We start from the raw sequence: 27,838 nt of genomic DNA, 5'->3' as shown, positions 1-27,838 counted from the left end.
AAACAAAAACTCCCCACATTGATCAAATATATAACAAAGGAGCTATAAAAATCAGTTTTTCCAGGATAGGAAAAATCAAATTAAAAACCAAACATCACACCTGGATCAGAAAACCAGTATTCCAGGAACTGAGATTAGTCTTTAAACAACCTCAGTAGGACAATTTCAATGAGAACTTACTATTCTCAACAGTGTTATCTGAGTCTCTAGGAAGCAGAGGGCAATTTCACTGGTAATTGCCCAGATGAAATGCATTAAACTGGGACTTAGTTCCCCTCAGAGGGTGATCCTGAGTCACATATCTAATCTTTTATTCATCCCAGCTCATCCATCACCACATCACACACCAGCTTCCAGTTGCTTCATGTATTATTAAAAGTCAGTTCCCTCTTAACAAGGACATTAGTGGCTTCTGCTACTTAGCAGAACAATGAGTACCATCCAAGACACTTGCAGGTGTGATAAACAATAAACTGCCCACGATTTCACATTATTAGAACATTGAAATCACTGGTGTTTCAAATTGTAATGAGATCTCTGGGACATAGGCTTCTCTGCTTCATACTTGTGGATTTTTATTAGTGTTTCAGGGACAGTCTCTTCATAAAAAAGAGTGATTAAGGAGACAGGTTCTAAAGAGATGGAGATGGAACACAAAGATGCTGCCAGGGTTATAATTTGAGTCTAAAAGATGTAATCAACAGAGATGAGAGAGAAGGAAAAGCTAGAAGGAGATTCTCAGTAGATTTTAAACTCTGAAACAAATCAGCATCACCCTTTGATTCCACGATGAGGACAAGAGGCAGGGTGAAGCTTTTTTAAAAAAAAACGGCGGCACCTGCAGCATATGGAAGTTCCGAAGCTAGGGGTCAAATCAGAGCTGCAGCTGCCAGCCTACGCCACAGCCACAGCAATACCAGATCCAAGCCAAATATGCAAACTACACCACACCTCATGGCAACACCGGATCCTTAACACACTCAGCGAGGCCAGGGATCAAATCAACATCTTCATGGATACTAGTCAGGTTCTTATCCTGCTGAGCCACAATGGGAACTCCAGGGTGAAACATTTAAGCAAGATTTCTTTTTTCTTTTTGTTTTTTTTGTTTGTTTATTTGTTTGTTTTTTGTTTTTGTCTTTTTGCCTTTTCTAGGGCTTCTTCCCTCGGCATATGGAGGGTCCCAGGCTAGGGGTCCAATCAGAGCTATAGATGCCGGCCTACACCACAGTCACAGCAACAGCAATGTAGGATCCAAGCTGCGTCTATGACCTACACCACAGCTCACAGCAACGCCAGGTCCTTAACCCACTGAGCAAGGCCAGGGATCAAACCCGCAACCTCATGGTTCCTAGTCGGATTTGTTAACCACTGCGCCACGACGGGAATTTCCAAGATTTCTTAAAGGACTTCTTGAGAGTGCTTGGATAGGTGAGAGGAAGGGGCTTGAATTTCCCTTCTAGGAGAACTTGAAAACTGGGAAAATCTTACTTGTCTGGGTTTAGCTTCGAAATAAATAGATTTATTTACCCTTTAGACCAGCTCTGTACTATGTTAGCACCCTACTGCCTGTGTTTTAACCACAAATCCAAAGCTGAAAAACACGTGACGTGATTGTGCATTTTTCAAAATAGAAAGATTCACCTGTAATCTCTGATCCCACAGATCCTTCTCTAACCCATTTCCTCCTCCCCTTATCTCATTATCTCCTGCCTGGAGGGTGATGACAGTTCCCCTCTCAGCCTTTCCTCTCTCCATCCCTTTCCTCCTTACTGTACAACCCTCTCCTCACAGCATTTAGAAGAATCTTCCTAGAATTCATGTTTAAGCCAGTATGGTAGCCACTAGTCTCAAATGAGTAAGACTTAAGTATAGCTAATATGACTAAGGAACTGAGTTTTTCGTTTTCTCTAATTTTACTTTTAATTTTGATGGCCCATGTGTGGCCAGCAGCTACTTACTGTATTGGACAGTGCAGTTCAAGAATTTACAATATACATCCTCAACTTGTCACAGTCTACCCTCAAATAGTGTAAGAACCTTACAACAACATACTTTTATTTCTTTCCTTAGGTCTTTTGTGGTTTTGTGGTCACATATATTACTCCTATGTAAGCTAAACTCCCAAATGTACTTTAATTATTTTTAATTTAGTCATTTATTTTTCAAGAGATTAAAATATGAGGAAAATATTTTAAAATATTTTACCTACTATTTATCACTTTTCACACTCTCTATTCCTTTGTTTTGTTTTGTTTTATTTTGGGTCATACCTTCAGCATGCTGAAGTTCCCCAGGCCAGGGACTGAACTCAAGCCAGAGCAGTAACCTGAGCCACAGCAGTAACAATGCCAGATCCTTAACTTGCTGAGCCATAAGGGAACTTATTCCTTTGTGTTGATCCAAATTTTCAAGTTATTTTTTTTCTACCTAAAGAACTTCCTTTAATATTTCATCTTTGGGAGTTCTCTAGTGGCCTAGAAGTTAGGACTGGCATTTTCACCGCTGCAGCATGGGTTCAATCCCTGGTCTGGGAACTGAAATCCCACATCAAGCTGCTACATGACAAGGCCAAAAGAAACAAGTTTTCATCTTTTGTTGGTTTAAAATGTTTTTGTAGCTCCCGTTGTGGCTCAGTGGGTTAAGAACCCGACATAGTGTCCGTGAGGATGTGGGTTGGATCCCTGGCCTCGCACAGTGGGTTAAAGATCCAGTGCTACTGCAACTGTGGTATAGGTGACAGATGTGGCTCAGATCCTGCATTGCAGTGGCCATGGTATAGGCCTGCAGCTACAGCTCCTGGGAATTTCCATATGCTTAAAAGAAAAAAAAAGTTCTTTATTTCATCTTTACGTTTGGGCAAAAAAATTCTGGGTTGACCCTGTCTTCTATCTTGCATAGCTTTTATAAGAAATCTGCCTTCATTGACTTCTCTATTCTTCAATAGCTGGTGATGGCATACTTTCCTGTAAAGGTACAGATAGTCCTTTAGGTTTTGTAAGCCATATAATCTGTTGAAACTACTCAACTCTGCCATCATAGCACAGAAGCAGTCATAGCGAATACATAAACGAATTCATGAGGCTATGTTCCAACTATATTTACAGAAACAAGAGGTGAGCCAGATTTGACCCATGACCATAGTTTGCCAGTCCCTGTTCTATATGTAATTTGTCTTTTTAATCTGGCTGCTTTTAGAATATTTTCTTTATCCTTTGTTTTTACCAGTTTGATTACAATGTGCCTTGGTATAGTATTCTTTAAGTTTATTCTGCCTGGACTTCATTAAGTTTTCAAATTTTGAAAATTTTTAGCCATTATTTCTTTAAATATTTGTATAGTCCCCAGCTTTTCTGAAACTTCAGTTACATGTATGTTAAACTTCTTAATATGTCTCACAGATGACTTTTGCTCTGATCTTTTTCAATCCTTTTTCTCTCTGCTTCATTTTGAATAGTTTCTATTTCCATGTCTTCAAGTTCTCAAATCTTTTCTTCTATAGTCTATAATTTACTATATTTCTCCTGCAAAAATTTTAAATTTTATTCATTTTTAAAATTTGAAAATCTTTATTTTAATTCAATACTAAACTTTAAAATCTGTGCCAAATTATCAAAGTATTACTTTGACTCACAATGACATTATACATATTTAAACTCAACACAATTACAAAATAAAAACTGCTTATTTAAACAATATAATTCTCCTCTAATTAAAAATAGCTTTAAAGAAAAGGCTGGATTTCCAATTTTCATTGCTATTCCACTCTTTGGCCTCCATTGTCCAGAAAAAACAGGCATATTTCAACTCATTTCTTTAATGGAATTTTGCAACAAATTTCTGAAGTTTTCCAGTTCTTTCATATTTGTAGAAATTCTTCCAAATGCATTAAATGGTGACACTCTTTCTTGTCTGCTTAGATGGATTTCATAACTGGGCCAACTTTCTGGTATATTTGCTGTCACTTTCTCTGAAAATGAGACCTTCAAAGCAGTGCCCAAACCCTGAGTCAGAGTATTTTCCACAGTCGACATTTAAACCAACCAACAAAAATCCATAATTCTGGGGAATTCCCATTGTGGCTCAGTGGTAACAAACCTGACTAGTATCCATGGGAACACAGGTTCCATTTCTGGCCTTGCTCAGTGGGTTAAAGATCCGGTGTTGCCCTGAGTTGTGGTGGAGGTCACAGACCCAGCTCAGATCTAGTGCTGCTGTCTGTGGCTGTGGTGTAGGCCGGCAACTACAGCTCTGATTGGATCCCTAGCCTGGTAACTCCCATATGTCTCAGGTGCGGCCCTAAAAAGATCAGCAAACCAAAAAACATAATTTTGGAGACATTTCTGCAGTGCAGCCTAAAGTGTGCCTGTGATTAGCTTGCTCCTTTTTTTATCCCAAGCGGAAAAAAAAAAAAATTCATAAGAATGCAAAGGAAACAATTTGTTTTAATGAAATATTTCCAAGAGTAATTTCTGAATCTTGTTTTCCGAATCTTAAACTTCATTTCCAGGAAATAGTTGGAAATCTGGGTGCCCAAAGAATGGTAGCACTTTAGATAAAGGCCTTAAATCTTTTAAGTAGAGACCATACATGTTCTTAGGCCTTCTTGAATCTTCTCCTTTAGTCAAAATTCCATCAAACCCACTGGTGAAATTCTTTAATATGTATCCCCATTTTTTTTTCCCAAACAGATATCTTGTTAAAACTGTCACACTCAAATGCACATTAGTTATTGCTTGCATGTAGTCCAGGTATAAGTCTGTAGAATACCACTTCTTTTACACGGAGACCATCATTTGTGAAAAATGTTCTTGTCACATTTCCCTTGACTAGAAGCCAAAATATTTAAATGTCTTTTGTCTGTAGCTTGAAACAGTTTTCTTTGTAGATAACGATATTCCCTATCTTCCAAGCATCAGGCCCCTGATAACTGTAATGCTTAGGCTTAGAACAGTCTATCGGAGTTCCGTCACGGTACAGTGAGTGGTTAACGAATCCGATTAGGAACCATGAGGTTGAGGATTCGATCCCTGGCCTCGCTCAGTGGGTTAAGGATCCGGCATTGCCATGAGCTGTGGTGTAAGTTGCAGACACGGCTCGGATCCTGCGTTGCTGTGGCTCTGGCGTAGGCTGGCGGCTACAGCTCCGATTGGATCCCTAGCCTGGGAACCTCCATATGCCGCGAGTGCAGCCCTAGAAAAGACAAAAAAAAAGGGCACTATATGTCATCAGCTTCACAAAGGTTGTGTGGGGAATCATCAGACCTGGCCCACGGAAAGACAGTCTTTTTTGTTTCCTCAGAGACTCATCCCAAACTCCATGTCACTCAGCTTCAGTGAGATTGTTGGCTTCTTCAGAGTACCTGTCTTGCAAACTTGTTTTTAATTTAATGAGAACACTGAATTTTTAACATTTAATTTCGCATCTTTATTATTTCTTACACTGAACTTATTTGCTTTATCGTATAACACACATAAAACAGTTTCACAATACCAGTATTAGTACTAATGATAAAACTACAGAATATAGTTTGAGTTCTCTGCAATGTGTTTTGTTCTTAGAATGTATGCCACTACAGAAGGACAAAGTCCTGTGTTTAAAAGTCATCTGAAATAAAGTTTTGCCTTTTTCTTTTTGGTTATGTTACCAATATCATACACATTTAGGTCTATTTTGCTTGTTTTAGATTTTAGGGCTTTTTTTTTCTTTTTTGAATATATAAAGTAATTACAGGATCCTAAAATCAAAAATACGTTAAAAGGTACACTCAGAGGCATCTCCCTTCCATTCCTATCTCCTGACCCCAGTTCCCTCTCATCACCTTCTATAAATAACAATTTTCATTAGTTTCTGGGTTATCTTTCAAATATTTCATTTTGTTCAAAGGGTAGCTACCATATACATTGTTTTGCACCTTGCCTCACATGATACATGATGATAATTATCCTATAGCAGCGCATAGAAGTATTCCTCATTATGTTCACAGCTTCATAGTATTCCATTATATACCTATTCAACTCCCTACTGTTAATAGTATTCAGAGTGTTTCTAGGTTTTTTTTGTCATGAAAAACAATGCCACAATTAATAACCTTGTATGAATGTTATTTCAAGTTTGTGGATATGTACTTTTAGTACATAGATTTCTAGAAAATGTGATTTCTGGGTTAAAGGGTGAATGTATTTACTTTATAATTTTGCTAGATAATACCAAATTCCACTCCTTAAGAGCTGTATCATTCAACACTTCCTCCGGTAACATACCAGTGTCTCTTTTTCCAGAGTTTTGGCAACAAATTGTTCTCTCAAACTTTTGAATTTTTGCCAACACAGTAAAAACTTCTATCTGATTGTAATGTAATTTACTTTTCTTTCTTTATTGAGTATGTTTTAGTATTTTAAGGGCTACTTGCATGACTTTTTAAAACTATCTTCATGTCTTGAGATCATTTTTTCTACTGGATTTATGTCTTTTTATTTCTAGATCTTTATGTATTACAGAGATTAGCTTTTCCCTGTGATACAGTTGCAGATATTTTGTCCAATGAATTCTTGGTCTTACTTTGTCTATGGTCCTACTACTTATGGTATTTGGGTCATACAATTTTAAAAATTGTTTATAGTAGAATTTATCAGTCTTTTATTGATTCTAGATTTTGAGTCCTATAAATGCTTTCCCCCCTACCCCCAAAGGTATATTATATAGAAATCTACTCATGTTTTCTTCTACAACTTGTAGGGTTTCCATTTTTGTTATGTTTTATTAACTGATCCACTCGGAGTTCATCTAGGTGTGGGTATAAGCTATAGATACAATTTTATCTTTTTCCAAATAACACCCAGTTGTCTCAATAGCATTTATTTAAGACTCCATTTTTCATTATTTTGAAATGTCTTTGTCATATATGAAATCTCTTTATGTATTGGATTGATGCCTAGGCTTTATGTTATATCCCACTAGTGTATGTCTATTCTCGGACCAATTCCACAGCATTTTAATTATGAAGGCTTCATAGTATTTTAAATGCCAGTAAGACTGGCCCCTCCTCATTGTTATTTTTCTTAGGATTCCCTGGAAATACATGTTTTTTTTCTGTATTTATCTAACTAAAAAAACAAATTCAAAACTTATTGAAATTCTTTTTTGTCCTTTTTTATTTATTTTATTTATTTTTTTTTAGGGCCCCACCCACAGCACATGGAGGTTCCCAGACTAGGGGTCTAATCAGAGCTACAGCTGCCAGCCTACGCCACAGCCACAGAAACGCAAGATCCAAGCCATGTCTGCAACTTACACCACAGCTCACAGCAACACTGGATCGTTAACCCACTGAGCAAGGCCAGGGATCAAACCCCTAACCTCATAGTTCCTAGTGGGACTCATTTCTGCTACACCATGATGGGAACTCCCAAAACTTGTTAAAATTTTTATTGGAATTATATTAATTTTACAAATTCACTTAAAGTATGTCTTTCATTTGCTCAGGTCTACTTTTGTGTCTTAGGGATATATTATAAAAGTTTCCTCATATATTGTTACATATTTCTTCTTAACTTTATTCCTAGGAGTTTTGTAATTACAGTTGCTATTAAACGGGATGTGGGTGTTCTCAGCTATGTTATATTCTAACTGGTTCATCCTTGTTTCTATGAAACCTACTGACTTCTGTAAATTGATTTTATATCCTGCTACCTCACTGAATCATCTTTTTGTTTGCAGTAGTTTTTCCATTGATTTACTTTCATTTTCTAGACACACCATGAGATTATCTACAATCCTCATACAGTGAATTGCTTTCTTTGAACAATACTGTGGCAAATACCTCCAACATCATGTTAGATGTTCTAGTAATAATATCTAAGCCTCACTTTGCTTAGACATTGGCCAGGATGCTTCCAGTGTTTTCCCACGAAAATTGTAAGATAGATGTTGATAAGCAAGATACTTTATGATGTAAAGAAAATGCTCTCCTATTCCTCTTCTGAAAGTTATTTTTACTAGGAATACATCTTGAATTTTCTTAAGTATTTTTTCAGCACTATGGAGATAATTACATGATCTTTCTTCTTATATATAATAAAATTATTAAATATATTAATGTATTTTCTAACACTGAACCATCTTTATATTCCTGAAGCAATTTCCATTTGGTCATGACATTTCATACTGTTTGATTCCATTTGCTAATATTTTATTTAGGATATTTGCATTCATATTCATAAGTTGGATTGGTCTGTAGTTTTCCCTTTGGTACAATCTTTATCAGATTCTGGTTTCAATGTTATATGCATTTCTTTAAAGAATTTTTAAAGTTGTCCTTCTTCTGAGCTTTGGAATAGAATTGAGCTTATAGGTCTTTAACTCAAAGATATAAAGAACAAAATGGTGGTCACCAGGGGGAGAGGAAAGGTAGGAGGGGAAGGATAGGGGTAGGAGTACAAATTACCATGTATGAAATAAATAAGCTACAAAGATATATTGTACAGAACAGGGAATGTAACATATATTTTCTTTCTTTCTTTTTAGGGCTGCACCTGTGGCATATGGAAGTTCCCAGGTTAGGGGTCGAATCAGAGCTGCAGCTGCCCGCCTACACCACAGCCACAGCAATGCCAGATCCTTTATTCTACTGAGTGAGGCCAGGGATCAAACCCCCATCCTCATGGTTACTAGTCAAGTTCTTAACCCACTGAGCCACAGTGGGGACTCCTAGCCTATATCTTATAGTCACTTTATTTTTTTTATTTTTTTAAATGTTTTTATAATAGTCGATTTACAATGTTCTGTCAATTTATAATCACTTTAAATGGAGTATAATCTATAAAAATATTGAATTACTATGTTGTACACCTAAAATTCATGCCATATTGCAAATCAACTATATTTCAATTAAAAATAAAGAGATTATAGGTCTTCGAATAATCCCATTTGAACTTTGAAAAATTTATGGTTTGCAAATAGACAGGTTTTTGGAGGGGATGCACTGGGGGTTTGGGATGGAAATGCTATAAAATTGGTTGTGATGATCATTGTACAACCATAAATATAATAAATTGAGTAATGTTAAAAAAAATCCCATTTGAAACCATATTGGATACTTTTAGGGAGTTTTTGTTTTGTTTTGTTTTTTGGGTTTTTTTTTGTCTTTTTGCTATTTCTTAAGCCGCTCCCGCGGCATATGGAGATTCCCAGGCTAGGGGTCTAATCGGAGCCGTAGCCACCGGCCTACGCCAGAGCCACAGCAACGCTGGATCCGAGCCGCGTCTGCAACCTACACCACAGCTCACAGCAACGCCGGATCCTTAACCCACTGAGCAAGGGCAGGGACCGAACCCGCAACCTCATGGTTCCTAGTCGGATTTGTTAACCACTGCGCCACGACGGGAACTCCTAGGGAGATTTTTTTTAAATATTCTATTCAGGAATTCCTGTCTTGGTGCAGCAGAAACGAATCCGACTGGGAACCATGAGGTTGCGGATTCGATCCCTGCCCTTGCTCAGTGGGTTAAAGATCTGGCGTTGCCGTGAACTGTGGTGTAGGTCGCAGATCTGGCATTGCTGTGGCTCTGGCATAGGCCAGCGGCAACGGCTCCAATTAGACCCTAGCCTGGGAACTTCCATATACTGTGGATGCGGCCCGAAAAAAGACAAAAAGACAAGAAAAAAAAATTCTATCCAGTATTTTAATTGTTTTCAGCAGAATAACTGGTCTAAATAGGCTATTACTACTTCTTCCTGAGGAAAAACTCCCAGCTTTCTTTACCTTATTTATCCCTTCTAATCCTTCAAGACTTTGTTCAATTATCATCTTCTCTAAAAAGTCCCCCCCCCCCCCGCACCCTGCCTTATGCTAAGGTGCCTCTTTTCTGGGCTCCTTCTGGAAATTCTCTCTCTTGCATAGTTACATTTTTAAAAGTAATCTAGTAGTGGTATCATTATCCTCTATTAACCAGAAGTTTCTTGCAGACAAGGATCCTGCATTGGCTCCACTTTTTCACTTCTGGTGTGTAGTGCTAAACATGGTGGCTGACATATAATACGAGTCTCAATACATATTTGATGAACTGATCTTTGATTAGATTCCCCCAATCCCCCACCTGTTTATTCTCTAGTTCCTGTATTTGTAAACGGCTGCTCAATTCATCCAGGAGCTCACAGCAAAATCTAGGACTCATTCTTGACAAACTGTAACCTCTCCAATCCTCTTGCAATCAATCACCAAGTTCCATCAATTCTAGCCTTAAAATATTTCAAATTTACCCACTTCTCTCCCTTTTTGTGGTCACTACCCTAGTCCTAGTCCCCATCATTTCCTGCCTATATCTCCTAATGCTGCTTTCCCTATTTTACTCCTTACTCTACCCCTTCTATAATCCATTCTTCATCAGAGAGTCAAAATAATCCTTTAAAAACACAATTGAGATCAGTGTCACTTGCATAAAACCTGTAGTAGCTACCTATTCTCTTGGGATAATGTTTAGAATCCTTCAGATGGTCCCCAAGGCCCCACCCGATCTGGAGCATCCCCCACTACCCCAACTTGAGCCCCTTATTCTGACCCCTTTCACTTCTTCCACCTTCCTCAGCTCTTTCCCTTTTGAGGTCTTGAGATACTCTTTTCCATTTGCTGGAAGGCCTGCTCCCTTCACCTCCTCCACACTTTGATCCGGTGATATCCATTCATCTTCCAGATACCCAGGGAAGTTTTCCTTGCTCTCCCAGTGTGATCGAGGTCCTCTATTGAGTGGTCGTATTATCCTCCATACTCTTCCTTAAAGTAACTTATCACTGTTGTGATTATTTAGGTGTTCGGGTGATTAATGTTCATTTCCCACAGTAACCTTTAATTTCTCTGGAGGCAGAGATAGTGCTGATCTTATTTTCAGCTAGATCTTCAGCATCTATCATAACAAAAAGCAAAGTAATAGGATTAAATAAGTAATTGTTGAATGGGGGGTGGGGGGAACTAATCAAACACAGAGCAAGCCTGAAGGAACAAATACTCTATTTCCCCTCCAGGGGGAGGCATCCTCCTGCTAGAAGTGGCACAGAGCTCAAGAGAGCACAAAATTCTGAGAGCAACCATAACTTGCTTCTCAAGCCCCTAATACTGATCCAGAGAATCTGATAATTTCCTTGCCAGTAAGACTCAACTGTTCAGTCTGAACCATGTACTGATACCAGGCAAGTGGGCATTTCCTCCTAATTTCCCTTTCTTGAACAATCTTAAAAACTCTCCTGCTTGGAGTTTCCTTGTGGCAAAGCAGGTTAAGGATCTGGTGTCACTGCCGTGGTGCAGGTTTGATTCCCTAGCCTGGAAACTTCCACTTGCTGCAGGCGTGACCAAAAACAAAAAACAAAAACTCTCCTATTAGAGTTTGTCTGCTCCAGTCTTGGTTTGTTTGGAAATTTAAGTATAACTGTCATGATCTTGAAAAAATAGTGTCATGTATATGTAATTAAATTTTATCATTAATATTGTTTTGTATTTTTATGTAACTTTTTTTTTCAGAATCCCTCAGGCATCTTTCTCTATCAAGTCTCAAAATGTTTCAGAATTATTCTGACAGTGGAAAATATTGGTCATCTGTAGGGACAAAATATAATAAAATATTAATGAAACGCTAATGTTAATTAAAAAAACAGAGATTCATTAATTTCCTCAAGCCTTGGGGAAATTTAAAAGGAAAAAGAAAAAGAGCAGAGTTTGAATACTGAGAGCGTGTCTGCCTCTGAGCAATTTCTGAAAGAAGCCCTTGTTTAGTCCAGATGACATGTCTTGGGAGACTCCCCTGCTGCACATTAATACTGTTCTTTTCTTTACTGAACTACTTTCTCTAGGACAAGGTTTAAGTCTATAAAAAGTTTCATGAGGTTTACATTATCTTTATCTGAACTTTTTTTTTCCTTTCCTTTGCTCTATTTCCAAAGTTCTCTTTCAACTTTCCTTTTAAATATGCCTTTCCTTTTAAATACGGCTTTGAGAGGTCAGTTCACTTTAGTTCCATTCAGTTTGCATTTATCCAATACCTATTGTGTGTTTGGGACTGTTCTGTGGGGAGACATGAGTACAGGAAATCTAAGTGCCTACCTTAGAGGTGCTTACAGCAGAACTGAGAGGCCCAGACATTTGGTAACTTCCTTGAACAGGTACAAAGATGACATAGATAAGAATATTTACGGAGTTTACAAAACCATTTTTCAAAAATATGATCTAGGTTTTGTGAAATTAACTGTTGGGGTAATTGTTACTCTTAGCCTGTTGTATAGTCATCAGTAAACCGAGACTTAGATAGTGTAACTTGCTCAGACAAGTGAGGTAACTAGAGCTACTATCAGAACTGGAACCTTCGTCCCTATGCTGTTTGCATGAATATCTCATCATTTCTAAATTAAGGAATATGCTATAAGTGATAACCCTAAAAATTAAAGAAATTCAAAATAAAGAGAGAAAAATTGACTATTATACCTAGGAAGAAAAGCTATATTTCCCAACAAGTCTGACTCTTGGATCTTATTTTTTTCACCCCACGTTGCTGATTTTGACAGGTCTCCTCTCTCTCCTTCACTCTTAGGGCATCTCAAACTTTCTTTGGTTATTTTCTTTTCCTTTGGTGATGGGGAAGAGCTTCTTTGGAAGGAATCACTTCTTACTTAAGTCATCTTTTTCTAGGAAGTGTGTCAGGAAAGCTTTGTCATCAACATTAATCAAGCAGCCCCTGAAGAAGGATGAGGGCTTTTTTTTTTTTTTTTTGGCTTTTTGGCTTTTTGGCTTTTCTAGGGCTGCTCCCTTGGCATATGGAGATGCCCAGGCTAGGGGTCCAACCAGAGCTGTAGCCACTGGCCTACGCCAGAGCCACAGCAACGCGGGATCCAGCTGCATCTGCAACCTACACCACAGCTCACAGCAATGCCGGATCCTTAACCCACTGAGCAAGGCCAGGGATTGAACCCGCAACCTCATGGTTCCTAGTCGGATTCATTAGCCACTGTGCCACAATGGGAACTCCGGGATGAGGGCTTTTTAGAAGAAGAATTGATGAGTTCTGGCCAGAAGCCAGAAAACTGTTGTGATAGGTTTCATGTTACCACTTAGAAAGGCTGCAAGGCATAATTCCTCTCCTCCAGCACACTGTCCCTCTGGAAGATTGTACTCAAAATCAAGAAAGGGTTTGGAGCCAGCTGTTGAAAAAAGGAGTTTTTCACTCCCAAAAGGAGTTGTACAAAATCCCATGACTGTAAGGTTGCCATAGCACTCAAGGAGCGAGACACCCATATCTGCAACCTGAGACAGCTCAATGGCATCTACCCACGGAGGCTGGATACTAATCCGCATTGAACAGTGATAGCAGCAATTATTACAAGCAAAACATCATTATCGAATTTCTAGTCCAAGTTTATGCCAAGGTCTGAAAATAGGAACACTAGTTGTACTGTCATTCAGTACCATCTAATGAACACTTCTTCAAAACAGAACTAGAATTAGCAGAGAAGAGAAAAAATAAAAGTCTTTTGAGAGGGACACGACATATTAAAACAAAAATAACTCAGGGAGTCACTTGTAATCAAAGCATGAAAATCAGAAGTAAACAACTGAGATATATAGAGATGGAGTTGGGATGTAGAAAGCAAGGTTCATAGGATGTGATCAAAACATGGCTTTTCTTTTTGGCTTTTACCATTTTTAAAAAATATTTGTTGGGAGAGGATGATTTTCCCTTTCCCTGAATGGAAAACTAGGCAGATTTCCTGACTTAGCTCATTCTTCCATAATGGACAATACTTTGAGTAACAATCATTTTAAATCAAAAAAGAGTCTTGATTTAGTAATTAGAATGTTTCCAAATTCCCAGTGGTCATGGCTCAGTGGTTAATGAATCCAACTAGGAACCATGAGGTTGCAGGTTCGATTCCGGGCTTTGCTCAGCGGGTTAAGGATCCCGCTGAGTTTGTTTCGTTGCACTTCCAGTCCCTTCCCACCCAGAGGGAGAGGCAGTGCTGGTGCTGCATCCTTCTTCTTAAGCCTAAAGAGTAGCTTGGTGGGACCAGAGAGCTAGGGGTCGAATCGGAGCTGTAGCTGCCAGTCTACACCACAGCCACAGCAATAAATGATTAAAATGATTGTTACTCAAAGTATTGTCCATTATGGAAGAATGAGCTAAGTCAGGAAATCTGCCTAGTTTTCCATTCAGGGAAAGGGAAAATCATCCTCTCCCAACAAATATTGCTGTGGCTGTGGTGTAGACTGGCAGCTACAGCTCCGATTCGACCCCTAGCCTGGGAACCTCCATATGCTGCAGGAGAGGCAAAAAAAAAAAGGCAATAAATAAATACATAAATAGCCGCACCTGTGGCATATGGAAGTTCCCAGACTAGGGGTCAAATTGGAGTTGCAGCTGTTGGCTTTCACCACCTACAGCAATGCCAGATCCCAGCTGTATCTGTGACCTAGGCCACAATTTGCAGGAATGCCAGATCCTTAACCCACTGAGTGAGGCCAGGGATCAAACTGGAATCCTCAAAGACATTATTTTGGGTTCTTCACAGAGGCACAACTGTAACTCTTGCCTTTTTTAATTTATATGCAAGACTCAGTGCAATTCTCTGTTTTTGACACCTATGGGAAACAGTTTCCAAGCTCTCTGGTCCCACCAAGCTACTCTTTAGGCTTAAGAAGAAGGATGCAGCACCAGCACTGCCTCTCCCTCTGGGTGGGAAGGGACTGGAAGTGCAACGAAACAAACTCATTTTTCCACAAGAACCCTCTTTACAGACCCTCCCTCTCTACACTCTCTTGATCTCACCCTGAAGTAGAACTGTTCTTCAGCATCAACTTTGTACATAAAATTGTATTGAGGAGTTCCCGTCGTGGCTCAGTGGTTAACGAATCTGACTAGGAACCATGAGGTTGAGGGTTCGATTCCTGCCCTTGCTCAGTGGGTTAAGGATCCGGCGTTGCTGTGAGCTGTGGTGTAGATTGCAGACGAGGCTTGGATCCCGCGTTGCCATGGCTCTGGCGTAGGCCAGTGGCTACAACTCCGATTAGACCCCTAGCCTGGGAACCTCCATATGCCACGGGAGCAGCCCTAGAAAAGCCAAAAAGACCAAAAAAAAAAAAATTGTATTGAAATAATGATCTTTAACTGCAGTTAACTGGAAATCTGCCTCCCATCTCTGTCAGTTAACTGGAAACAGGTCTTTTCATCTCTGTCTTCCCTGCCCTGCTGAGCACAGAGCTTGGAAAAAAGTAGGTGCCCAACAGATGTCTGATGAGCATATAAATGGGCCTGAAACCCCCTTTGGTTGTGCAGTGGATTTTCAAAGACACTATAAAATAATCTGAATGAGATGGGTTATTTTACAACTCCTTGGGAGACTAATCTTTCTTATATTTATAAGCTGCTGGGAGTTCCTCAGAATTTCTATACCTTAGTATTTAGAAACCAAGAGATTCTGGGGACAAAACAATGTAGAGGAAAAAAAAAATCATCTTTTTTTTTTTCAAGAAACAAATGGATAAATAACATGAGATAGTACAAGTTTTTAGAAATTTTATGAGCTGTCAAATAGAACTTCAGAAAAAATTTCCCCCAAAGCCATGGGAACTATGGATATTGTCTGAGTGGTTTATTTTAAAAACCCTAAAGCTGAACAAAACAACAAAGAAACAAAAAAATAAGCTTTAAAATATTTGGCAAAATGTTAATATGTTAAAAAGGTAATACTATAAAAAGTTAATCACGCTATTCTCTCTAGTTTTCTGGTATGCTTGAACATTTTTTATAATACAAATAATTTTTTTTTTTGGCCCTGCCTGTGGCATGTGGAAGTTCCCTGGCCAAGGATCGTACCTGCACCACAGCAGCGATCCAAGCCATTGCAATGACAATGCCAGATCCTCAACCTGATGCAATACGAGAGAACTCACAAATAGCATTTTTAAACTGGAGCTGGGAATGAGCACTGCCTTTACCCTGCTTTAGAAATGAGGTGCCAGAGAGTTCCTGTTGTCACTCAGCAGGTTAAGAACCCAACTAGTAACCTTGAGGCAGGTCGATCTCTGGCCTTGCTCAGTGGGTTAAGGGTCTGGCATTGTCAAGATCTGTGGTGTAGGTCCCAGATTCAGGGTTATTGTGGCTGTGGCATAGGCTCCAGCTGCAGCTCTGATTCGACCCCTAACCCAAGAACTTCCATATGCCACAGGTGGAGCCCCTCCCCCCAAAAAAAGAAAGAAAGAAAAAGAAAAAAAAATGAGGTGCCAGAAAAAGCAAAAATGGAACAGAAACTATGTAGTCTTTATCATCTTATAATATTCATGGGCCCATGAATATAGTAGTATTACGACAGCCATAAAGCTGTTCTTATTTGGACTAAGGAGTAAAAATTTTGGAAGCAGTATTTTTTTTTTTTTTTGCTTAGGAATTTGGTAAATTCAGAATTTATAGAAATAAAATGATATTTAGAGGTTATTTCAGCCAACACTCTCACTTTACAAATAAGAAAACTGATACAGAATGAAATAACTATCACTATTAGAGCTAGGACAAAATCCTGCGTCTTCTGTACTCTGGCTTCTCTTCCTACCAACCCTGTTTTTTACATATCATTGAACAAGAGCTTCCAAAGCGTGGAACCTCTGAAAAGCGATAGATGCCACCCTTCAGGTACAGTACTTTCATTTGCTAGGTCCTTTGTCTCTATCATCTTTTGCTATGCACAAGTGGGGACTTCTTTTGGGCAGGAGATTCTCTTAGAATGGTAGACCCACTAGAGCTAGATTTAATAAGATGAAGATCAGACAGGCAGTTACCAACCCCTTCATAGACAGGTTAGTTATGTGGAGCTTGTGTTCTACTTTGAGAAGGCTATGGGGAGTGCCAAGAAGAGCATCACTTTACTTGATTTAGAGAGAGACTTAACAAGCCTGGGCCCACAGCATCATGGAATGGAATGTGTTGCATCTCTACCTCTCACCTCATTAATCCGCCAGCCAATTAGAATTGAAGGGGGTTGAGGCAGAATATACCATCAGGCTATTCATGCTCTGGACACAGGGACAGGAGTGTGAGGGGTACTGAGTAGACTGTTTTTAGACAAGACAGGTAACGTGGTTTTTCCTATGATATTGCCTGCTGGTGGCCAGGAAGTACAGGTTCACAGAATGAACTCCCTCATTTTGGATCAGCACCAACACAAGTATCTCTTGCCCCTTTGTTGAGATGTTTAATGCTAATTTCTGCTTTATAAGCAACAGGCACAGAGTCAAGCTGTTTCCATTCACTAAATTTGATCAAATACCTTAGATTCCTTCAAACTTTCTGAAGTAAACATATGAATTTAAAACAATGTAGTTAATAGGTAACTACAAATTCAAATCAACTCCCCAGACACCTTCCCAATCAGAGGGCTGCCCAAAGTCACAATTCCAGAGCTGCCAATGACCAAAGCTTCCTTTAATCCAGAGCCTAGAATTGGTGGCTTGCCTGCTTTTAAAAATGATTCTTGAAAACCAATGTTGCCGACATTTGCTATTTGGGAGAAATGGCTTTTTTAAAAATCTGGACTTTAGCTTCTTTTGAAAAACTGAACAGTCTCTCGATAGCAAAGTGGTGGGAGGTGGGAGACACATTCCTGCATGGAACAACTCCTTGAGTTTGAAACTCAGAGGAGGCTCACGGAATTTACCCAGTTACACCATTTAACTTACAACGTTTCCTCACTGATATACGTACCAGAGCCCTGCTTTACTCTCAAACTGGTTAGACTTTGTTGCTTAGAGCAAGCTTTAGGGAGTGGGTGCTGTAATACTTTTGGTTAAACAGGTATGAGGTAGATCATGGTACTTAACAGTCAGCCTCTGTGGGCTGATTCACTCTTTGCGTGCACCACTACATGCTGCTGGCTCCGAACTCTGTGCTTTGCATGGAAAATTCATCACTCAGAGGTGTCAGCATCTCTCTGGGTGGGAAAGGTTAATGTCAGCATGTATATCTTATTCAGTCCTCAACATTTGGGCTAGTATCCCTCTTGAGTGGCTGTTTATCTTTGGTATAGTGTCCTTTGAGGGAGGGTGGACAATATCCAGAAGCGTTCCGAAGAGCACAGATGCGTGCCAATGTTATGGAAAAAAAAAAAAAATGCGGAAAGTCTTTTATTTGCCAAAGACAGTTTTGTTTTGTTTTTGTCTTTTTCTAGGGCCGCACCCGCGGCATATGGAGGTTCCCAGACTAGGGGTAGAATCGGAGCTAGAGTCGCAGGCCTACGCCACAGCTACAGCAACGGGGGAACCGAGCTGCGTCTGCAACCTACACTACAGGTCACGGCCACGCTGTACCCCACTGAGCGAGGCCAGGGATCGAAACCCCAATCTCATGGTTCCCAGTCGGATTCCTTAACCACTGAGCCACGAGGGGGAACTCCCGACACTTCTTACTAACGGTTGAATCTTCTCACCAACCCAATCAGCGTAGGGAGTTTGGGAATAATCTGGGAATTGAGTGCTCAGGTCCGATATAAAATGCCAGTGGGAAGCAGCAGAGGGCTCGGATGAACTCGTTGCAGACCTGGTCCAGCTGGCGTAGCCCCGCAGTGCAGGTCCAACAGCACGGGAGCGGTGAGCTCTTTGCCTCTTTGCACACTATCGCGGCGGACCGGAGCCCCGGGGTTGCGGCGAGGGCGCCGCATTGAGTTTGCAAGCAAAATCTTTGGTGAAGCTTGAAAGTAAACCGGTTAACTAAGCCTGGGTAGGACGGAGGCAGTGTCACAAGTCTACGCAGGCGCGTTCCGCGTTCGGACACTGGTGGGTGCGCAGGCGCTCATTCTAGTCACTCCTCACATCCTGTAAACAGAGCGGCCCGCCGGAGACAACTTCTGCTTCCGGGTCACGCCTTGACAGCGGCTTTCACCACCCAGGTCAGCCCCGAGGTTCGGTGAGTGTCTCTCCGCTGCGGCCGCGTCTGCAGCCAGGTTCCCTAGCCCGGGGCACCACGCTCAGTAACGCTTCCTCCACTTTCCGCTCAGGGTCCGCCAGCCCTAGAGGGACCTCGTTCCGGGCCTTGGGGAGATCAGGGCGGGGGTTGGTCCGCTTCTGGGGCTCTCCTGGTGGAGATTACGCGACCCTGTTTCAGTACCTGCCCCAGGAGACCTGCTGTGATTGCCGCGGTCTCTGCTGAGTTCGTGCGGAAAGTGACACCACACACCCATCGCATTTTGTGCAGTCGCCCTCTACTCCCTAGACTCGGCAAGACCTAGCTGCTGCGGGCCCTCTCCTAGCAGGTGCAGTGGGGTGAGGGCGCCCCTGGCTGGGCCGCGGGTCCCCCACCCAGGTGGGCGGAAGCCGGGTCTCTAGCACCAGAGCTGTAGAATGTCGCCTTTCTCCTACCTTGGCGTTTTCTCTGAATACGAAGTGAAAGAAAATGGGAGAGAAAGGACTTTCAGCTGCAGCGAGGGAAGGGGCCGCTTGGGGTCACGTGCAGGGGCTGCTGTCCCGAGAAAGGTCGAGTTTAGAATTCCTTGACCCTTCCTGTCAGTGTTGTAAAAGTGCCCCGAAGTTTTCCTCTTTAGTAGGAGCTTCGAGGCAGCAGCAGAGGACCACTAGTCACATTCTCAGGAGTTCTTAGCCTGGAGTCCAAGAGCGCTTCGAAGATGATTGCAGGGTCAAGTTTCTTCAGATTATCATACCCCAGAAAGAGTTAACAGAGCCACTTCAGTCTAAGCCTTCAACCCTGGGTGCTCTGTTTTCTGCCCCTGTTCTTGGAATCGCTGACTCAAATGCATCTATGCCTTTTTTCCCTTTTTCTTTGCAGCAAAGTATAGATATAGACTCTTGTCTCTGAGGAGTTTCATGGCTGTTGGAGAGATTAAAAAGTATGCCAACTCTAAAACTACCTAGAAAATTTCAGAGAGGCCTATAAACAAGTGTGTAAGCTTATTCATTCATAGTAAACTAAGGGAGAATAATACCCAATTTGAATCATTGATACCTGTGAATTGAATATTTTTAACTTGCATTCTATTAATTAGTACTGTATGTATTTTAAACAGATAAATGGCTACTGATTAGAAAAAAAGGTTAGAATTTATAGCGTATTACATAATGTGTAAGGGAATAGTCCATCACAAAAAACAAAACTTACCTTGTATGAAATTACCAAAATAATTTTAGGATTTCCCTCTTAGTAATCATCCTGTGTGTAACATATTTAATTACTGCAAGTCTTGAATTTTTTTAGGATCCTAAGTAATAAGCTTTACATTGGTTTAACAAACGTTTATTGATAACATGCCATGTGCCAGGAACTATTAAAAATAACACTGTATTTATCCCCAAGGAGCTTATAGTTTGATAAGAACGTGGATTCCTAAACCGTTATGCCTAGAGAGCTGATATGGCATACCATATTTTCTCTAGTTTTTGATATATACTTTTTCAGAGAAATTCTCCACCTTCTTTGCTGTAATTTAAAATTTTCCCCAACTGGTATACAGCTCTTATACAGCCAAAAGTGTTATCATAGTTCAATTTAGGTATACTTCATTTTCTTCTTCCATCACAGAACTTTCTGTTGTGTTGTAGTTTCAACGTATATTTGCCCAAATTTTTTTCTCAGTTGTCACAAATGGCCAATTATTAAAACGTTAAACTCATTTTGCACTCTTAAATCTGTTTGTTTTCCTGCAGTTGCAAGCATATGTCACTGATGTCAACTTTGGAATTTTTTTTTCTAATCTTATATAGATGACCCCAGAGTAATTATACTTTGGCGTTCTTTCCTCGTTGTAGAATATTACCTCAAAAACTTACATTTTTTTTCTTTGCTGAAGACACTTTAAACTATTTCACAGATACTTTGTCATTATTAACATAGATCTATTTGCTCCATAGCCTTTTCCCTCTCTTCTCATAGGTAACCAATCACTTCCATACCCTTTAGTCAATCAATTAGTATTTATAAAATATCTACTTTTTGTGAGACTTTATGACTGGGCAAAAAAGTGGAAGACAGGGAGTTCTCTTGTTGCGCAGTAGGTTAAGGATCTGACATTGTCTTGCTACTGTGGCGCAGGTTTGATCCCTGGCCTGGGAATTTCCACAAGCCAAGGGCATGGCCAAAAAAAAAAAGAGAGAGAGAGAGAGAGAAATGGAAGACGAAGACCTTGCCTTCCAATTGATTACAACTTAGGTGGAAAAACAATGTGAACGTAACTATATTGCAAGGCCAAATATAACAGATAACCTAAAGGAGGACTGATGATAAAGACCACATAATTCAGAGGAGAAAAAGAATGTTTTGTGGCATCTTTAGCTTAAAAAAAAAAAAAATCCTCTTCCTTGCGTAATCTTTTTCCGTGGGGATCTTGGAGCCTCTTAGGGAAATCTTGTGCTAGACTAGGTCAGAGAGTAGAACTGAGATTCTAAGGGTCAGAACATTTGCATTCAGGTTTATTCAGATGCCTTAGCAACTATTATAATCTATTTCCTATAATTAAGAAAGAATGATATTAATGAATTATCGATCACTTTGAAATCTGGTTTTAGTCATGGGAAGGCCTCAGAGAACTCCCAACCCTCAGGACAGGTATGCTCAGTGATACTACATTTGCCTAAAACATCTTTGTTTCAGGCAGTTTGGAGCATGTGAACATACTTTGAGCCTTGATGAGTTCCAGTATGTGGTATATTATGCAGAGCATTCAGAGCAAATACTCTCTCTCAGAGCGCTTAATCCGAACAATCGCTGCCATTCGCTCCTTCCCACATGACAATGTAGAGGACCTCATCAGAGGGGTGAGTGTGCTGTATTGACGCAGGAGTACTTGGGGAGGTAAAGTGGGAAAGTTCCTGGGGAATCCTAAATGGTTTACAGATTCGCAGCTCTGACTCAGCACAAGATCACAAGGAGTTTTAACAGTCTTCTAAAATGTATTAACTTGACCATTAAGTTTTATTTTCCTATGTTTTGCTTCTCTTCCTTTCTGCCTTTCACTTTGTGCATATACTTTTATTCAGGAAATATGTTCTAGATAACCCTAGTCTCATGGTCTTGGTAAAATCTTTGTATATATTGCATTTGGGATCCAGCAACTCAAAGTCTTCTACACATATTGTACTAAGGGAGGAAGGAAGCAAGCAAAGCATAAGTGGTTTTCAAATCCTTGTGGTTTATAATTACATGAAGAGATATCATTTGCCTTCTGTCTTAACAACAGCTACCACTTATAGTTCTGTAGAGAATATCGATTCCTAAAGTATATGGTAATTTTTGACTCAAGAAAGCACCTTAACTATCTGATATCTATAGTTATCCACTACTATTCAGTAATTCGGTTAATGAGTAGTATCCTAAAAGGGTCTTGATACCTTTTTCTGTATATTATTCCCCTTGAAGTTACAGAGTAATTTTTTTTTTTTTTTGATCACTAGAGAATGCATCCAGATGGTTATTCCCGAACATTCTTTTTAACAACTTTAGAATCCCTGTTTACAGTCTGGAGCTGCTTCAGAGTTGTGTGGCACAGTTTTAAGAAGAAAAAGTCATACAGCATTAGCTTGTTCTCAGCAAAGGTGGTATTAGAAGACTCAGCAGTAGAGACTTTGTCACGTTCTAATTCTAGCTCTGCTGCTGAGTCATTCCATGACTTTTGTCTGACTGTGTATCGCCACCTCCTTTGTCTGATCTGAAATGGAAGTACCAGTGGGGTCTAGGTGGCAGAGAATGCTGATGCTAAGAGGCTACTTTGAAGATGTTTATAAACAAAGAGATAGCATTAAGATGACCTTAATATTAGTGTTGGTTGTCTATCACATGCCAAAAAGAGCCAGTTCTCCTGGTGTCAGTCTGAAAGACTCACTTTCCGGACTTTTTCAGAGTACGGTGGCCATAGAAAGTTGATTGCTTCTCCAGCTTTCCTGCCTGATGAGAAGGTTCCACTGCTTTTACATATAAGGTTATGTCCTCAGGTGATGTTCAGATGACCATCTGGCAGGCTAGCCTTGGAGAAACTTAATCACTTGATCTAAGGAATTGACAGTCCCTTTCATTCATCTTCAGTGTATTCTATTGATTTAGTTACTGGCATTATAAAATTATTTAATTAATAGGAATAGAAACTGGGACAGTGGCATGTTTACAGTACAAGTCAGAAATAGAACCCCCCTGGACCTAGTTCTGGGTCTTGTTGTGCGTGGTGAGCCAGAGCTGAGCACACTGACTGAAGTTTCCTCCTGCCCATAGGGAGCAGATGTGAACTGCACTCACGGCACACTGAAGCCCCTGCATTGCGCCTGCATGGTGTCAGATGCCGACTGTGTGGAGTTACTCTTGGAGAAGGGAGCTGAGGTAATGTTTTTTGAACACTGCCGTATCAGTGACTCTCTAAAACTTGAACTTCACATTTTCTTAAAATTTGTCTCTTCTCCCATTTCTTCCCACCTTCTAGCTCATGGTAACATTGGCATAGCCAATATTAAAGCAAAGTGTAGTGGTAAATGTATAAATCACCTGAAGGATTTCATTCCTTTGCCTTTCTTTCTTACCCTGTCCATGGCTCCAGGGAGAGGGAATTTTTATTCCCCCTTTCTCTCCCAGCCTACCTTCTGGAGTTGTTTACATTTGCATTTAACCCTCTCATTGCCTGTTGACTATCCAGGCACCTCAAGTATGATTCAGTCTAAACTATTTGAAATGTGCTACCAGATGTACACTTCCAGTACCTCTGTTACTGGAAAATGAATCCTTAGGCAATCCCTTCCTCAGGATTGAGCTACTTGTGCTATTTCTACCCACTAATGTTTTCTATTTTAGTATACCTTATGCCTGTCTTCTTTCTAATATATCTTAACATTGAAAAGTAGATTAATTTTTATTGGCATTAATAAGAAGCAGCGTACTATAGTGAATGATTAAAAGAATATATTCTGGAGCCGGTCTTTGGGGGGCTTGAATTCCAGCCCTGTCACTTCAAGCTGTGTGACCTTGAACAAGTAACTTAACCTTTCTTTGCCTCAGTTTCCCCATATGTAAAGTGAAGATGGTAATGATGTCTTCTTCATGAGGTTGTAAAGTGTTTAGAACATTGGCTTGTAGTAATTATTAAGTAAGTGTCTGTTAAATAAATGAATTTTTGGCAGTTTTTGAGGAATCTTCAAGGTACACGAGCTGTAGCACTCATCTGAATCAAGGATGTGATGAAGCTGGGAGTTCCCATTGTGGCTCAGTGGTACTGAACCCAACTAGTATCCATGAGGATATAGGTTCAATCCCTGGCTCGCTCCATGGGTTAAGGATCCAGCGTTGCTGTGAGCTGTAGTGTAGGTCACAGATGGGGCTCAGATCTGGTGTGGCTGTGGCTGTGGCGTAGGGCAGATTCAAATCCTAGCCTGGGAACTTCCATGTGCCTTTGGTATGGCCCTAAAAAGACAGAAAAAAAAAAAAAAAAAGCATGCCATGAAGCTGGTCAGTAGTCTTGGCCAGCACCCAGCACCCCACCTCCACACAGCCATGTTGTACTCTACTTGTCAGTAACTATCCCATAACTTTTTGAGTGGACCTGAAGGGAAAACCAGTGGTAACTCTCAGTGATGAAGGTGAAAATATCCTGGGATGGGGAAAAGACAGTTTTTAGCCAAATAGAAGGTTGAACTCAGTTAAATATTTCAGTTTTTCTTTAGCGCATTTTATAGGGGAAGATAATATGCTGTTAATAAACTTGGGATTTGAAGTCTTTGTAGCCTTCAGAAATTATAGGTGATGCTGCCCACTAGCGAGCCAGATGCTGTTCCAGCACTGGAAGAGCACTGGATGTGTGCTCTTTCCTCCACATGCTTTCCTCCAGCTTCTATTGTGACCCCACAGCATATGTTCGCAGGGGTGACTTGGATTAACAATTTGAGCTTCTCCGTTTGGTTAAAAGACACAGCAGAGCTACGTTAGCAGAACCTTGTTTGGCCTCATGATTTTTTAGTTTGGTTGCCATTCGCCACAGGATTCAGTGAGTTAGGATAAGTAAAATGAACCAAAACCTTTACTCTGGCCAAGATATTCAAGCTGCTTTCCAGTAAGTGTCCTTCAGGGCAGTTAAAAGCGCTTAGACTTCATCTTCTCTTTCTTTCCCCTTCCTCTGTGGTAGAGGTCCCAGCGAATAGTAAGTAAGATGGCAGCAAAAACCTCAATAATGCAGGCAAGCTAATCAATGCACGTAATAGAGTGTTGGTTGTTTGGGGACAAGACTTTTCCTATTTCCTCTTCGGTGCCCATCCTATCTCTGTCCTGATCAACACAACTCCCTGGGAATTGCTTGTTGACCATCATATTCAGATGTTACGTAACAATGGTGGATAAACACCTGCAAGCTTCTTTGCCGCCTGTCCTCTTCTCAGTCATTTAGATACTGTAATGTAGACGCTCCCTCTTTGCAGGTGAATGCCCTGGATGGTTATAACCGAACAGCCCTCCACTATGCAGCCGAGAAAGATGAGGCTTGTGTGGAGGTCCTGTTGGAGTATGGTGCAAACCCCAATGCACTGGATGGCAACCGAGACACCCCGCTTCACTGGGCAGCCTTTAAGAACAATGCCGAGTGCGTGCGGGCACTCCTAGAGAGCGGGGCCTCTGTCAATGCCCTGGATTACAACAATGACACTCCGCTCAGCTGGGCTGCCATGAAAGGAAATCTTGAGAGCGTCAGCATCCTTCTTGATTATGGCGCAGAGGTCAGAGTCATCAACCTGAAAGGCCAGACACCCATCTCCCGCCTGGTGGCTCTGCTTGTCAGAGGACTTGGAACAGAGAAGGAGGACTCTTGCTTTGAGCTCCTCCACAGAGCTGTTGGACACTTTGAATTAAGGAAAAATGGCACCATGCCACGAGAAGTGGCCAAAGACCAGCAGCTTTGTGAAAAACTGACTGTTCTGTGCTCAGCCCCAGGGACTCTAAAAACACTCTCTCGCTATGCTGTGCGTCGGAGCCTTGGACTCCAGTATCTGCCGGATGCAGTGAAGGGCCTTCCACTGCCAGCTTCTCTGAAGGAATACCTGTTACTTGTAGAATAGCCTGGAGGAGACGTTTGACCAGCATGCTGGCAGCTCTGGATGAGGTTTTGCCCTGCAGTACTGTCTCTGTCTTAGAAAACAGGAAAAGCACTTGTTCCTGTTGTGTGGTTCATATTTACGAGGCAACATGTCACAACAGTAACCTCCACATCACTTCCCCTCTCCAGCCAAGCAACCAAACAAAAAACCCCTCATTCTTGTTTCTGTTTTTTGCTTCCTTGGCTTTTTATATTGCCCCCTGCAAAAGAAGAGGTCTCCTCTCCCTCCCCTTTAGTGAAAAAGTCAACAGTGCAACTAAATTTTTCTAGGAAGATGAGGAGTATTTATAGAATATGCATTTGGTTTTCCTTTGGGATATGATTAACGTTTCAGAAGAATCCCTCTAGAAACATTGCAGTTCATCTCTGAAGAAGTTTAAGAAAATGTGGGTAACAATTCCAGCCTGAAGATGAAGATACGAAACAACTGCAGATGGTGCGCAGGTTCTGAGTTGGGCTAGATGATATCCCTAGAATGCCATCATGGGCACTCAGAGGGGACCCTCGCCTCAAAGAGAGGCGCAGTCTTTGCTGCTTTTCCTTGGGTTTGTTGCGGGCTAACAGTAGTTCAGTAATGTTATTTCAGGAAGATTGTCTTGCTGCTTTCTGGATAAAAGCCCTAGGAACTTTTCTTTCTAAGGCAGCTCTTTCTCTCCCTAAAAGCCAGTTTGCCGGAATGGGCTTGGCAGGCACTTTTTTTTTTTCCCAGGAAGGGGCTGGGCAGGGCTGCCCTTTATCATGGGCCTTTTTTCCCTATGGGAAGCTCACGCTGCTAAGAGTTGGGAGTTATTCTTTTCAGCTGTTTGGAAACTGCTTTTCTGATCTATACAAGACATTGGTGGAAGGGGCAGCGTTGGGGAGCAGGGGAAAGAGCATTATAGGAGCTTCCTCTGAGATGGCCCACCTAGACAAAAAAGATCTGTTTTAGTGAATGATGCTCTATAGTACTTTCCCTTTTCATGTTCCTAAACCAGATCAAGTTGTTACTGATCTTAGATGACCTCATGAAAATCTGAAAAACTTTTTTTTGATTGGGAAATATAAATAAAAGTGAACAGAATCTGCTGACACAGCTAATTCGGAAAAGTATGTCTGCTTTTGTCCTTTTGCTATTGGTGTTTTTTGCTCACTTAAAAAAAAAATAAACAGTTCTAAAAGCAATTTGGCAATTTGTCCTGTTGCTAGTTTTCTGTACCTTAATGAATTCCCCTGAGCCCCAGTGTCCTCATTTCTGAAATGAAGCTGTCACCAGCAATCACACAGCCTGTTTTGAAGAATCAGTAATAACAGTGTGATATTCATTATTAATTTCTCTTTCCCTTAAAGCACTGTACAAAGAGCATTTGGCTGCTTTAATGCTGGACACTGACAAGCCTTCTTGGTTATTTTTTTAAGAACTGTTTTCAGAGTATAGCAGTTATGCTTTGGACACTCAGCAAAAGTGAAGTACCAGAGATAATCCTTTCCTCCACTCTTTGTAAAACCTCAAGCCTTCCTGCCTCAGTAAGTGAGGAAACTGCAGGTTGGGAGGAATATGTATGCCTGTGCCAAGAGCCCAGATGTGACTGGAGACTAATCTCAAGCCTGGCATTGGCAGGGCAGGATCCTGTCAACTGGGACATAGTCTGTAGTCCCAATCCTGAAGACCCACTGCCTTACATGAGCCCTTGACTAATGAAGAGGAAGAAGTCGTTTTGGAACAGAAAGCAAATTGAGCTAAGAACAATTTTCCAAACCAGTATTTCAACCA

At 40.7% G+C, this 27,838-nt stretch overlaps 1 protein-coding gene and 1 pseudogene across 5 annotated transcripts; one reads left to right on the top strand and one right to left on the bottom strand.

The window, feature by feature from the left end:
• Positions 3,804 to 18,684, bottom strand: LOC100621110 (annotated as a pseudogene).
• ASB8 (ankyrin repeat and SOCS box containing 8) lies at positions 18,544 to 27,249 on the top strand. Of its 5 annotated transcripts, none has more exons than XM_021092616.1 (4): positions 18,544 to 18,929; positions 21,628 to 21,787; positions 23,235 to 23,339; positions 25,418 to 27,249. In XM_021092616.1, exons 2-4 carry the CDS (start codon positions 21,659 to 21,661, stop codon positions 26,048 to 26,050), a joined length of 867 nt encoding a protein of 288 aa, XP_020948275.1. In that variant the 5' UTR covers positions 18,544 to 18,929; positions 21,628 to 21,658; the 3' UTR covers positions 26,051 to 27,249. The 5 variants fall into 5 exon arrangements, with proteins under 5 accessions (XP_020948275.1, XP_020948273.1, XP_020948277.1 ...); XM_021092614.1 differs by having other exon boundaries at positions 18,804 to 18,929; positions 21,624 to 21,787; XM_021092615.1 differs by lacking the exon at positions 18,544 to 18,929 and adding an exon at positions 19,819 to 19,866 and having other exon boundaries at positions 21,624 to 21,787.

The sequence above is a fragment of the Sus scrofa genome, chromosome 5 (assembly GCF_000003025.6).
Source record: "Sus scrofa isolate TJ Tabasco breed Duroc chromosome 5, Sscrofa11.1, whole genome shotgun sequence".
Classification (NCBI taxonomy): Eukaryota; Metazoa; Chordata; class Mammalia; order Artiodactyla; family Suidae; genus Sus; species Sus scrofa.
Note: the sequence above shows the minus strand (reverse complement) of the source record. Positions and strands in the feature narration are given on the sequence as shown.

Bases quoted from the DNA above. Each gene is read 5' to 3' on its own strand.
- ASB8 (XM_021092616.1), top strand. From the start codon at position 21,659: ATGAGTTCCAGTATGTGGTATATTATGCAGAGCATTCAGAGCAAATAC. The intron at 21,788-23,234 runs GTGAGTGTGCTG...TCCTGCCCATAG, and splicing joins TAGAGGACCTCATCAGAGGG to GGAGCAGATGTGAACTGCAC. The intron at 23,340-25,417 runs GTAATGTTTTTT...CCCTCTTTGCAG, and splicing joins TCTTGGAGAAGGGAGCTGAG to GTGAATGCCCTGGATGGTTA.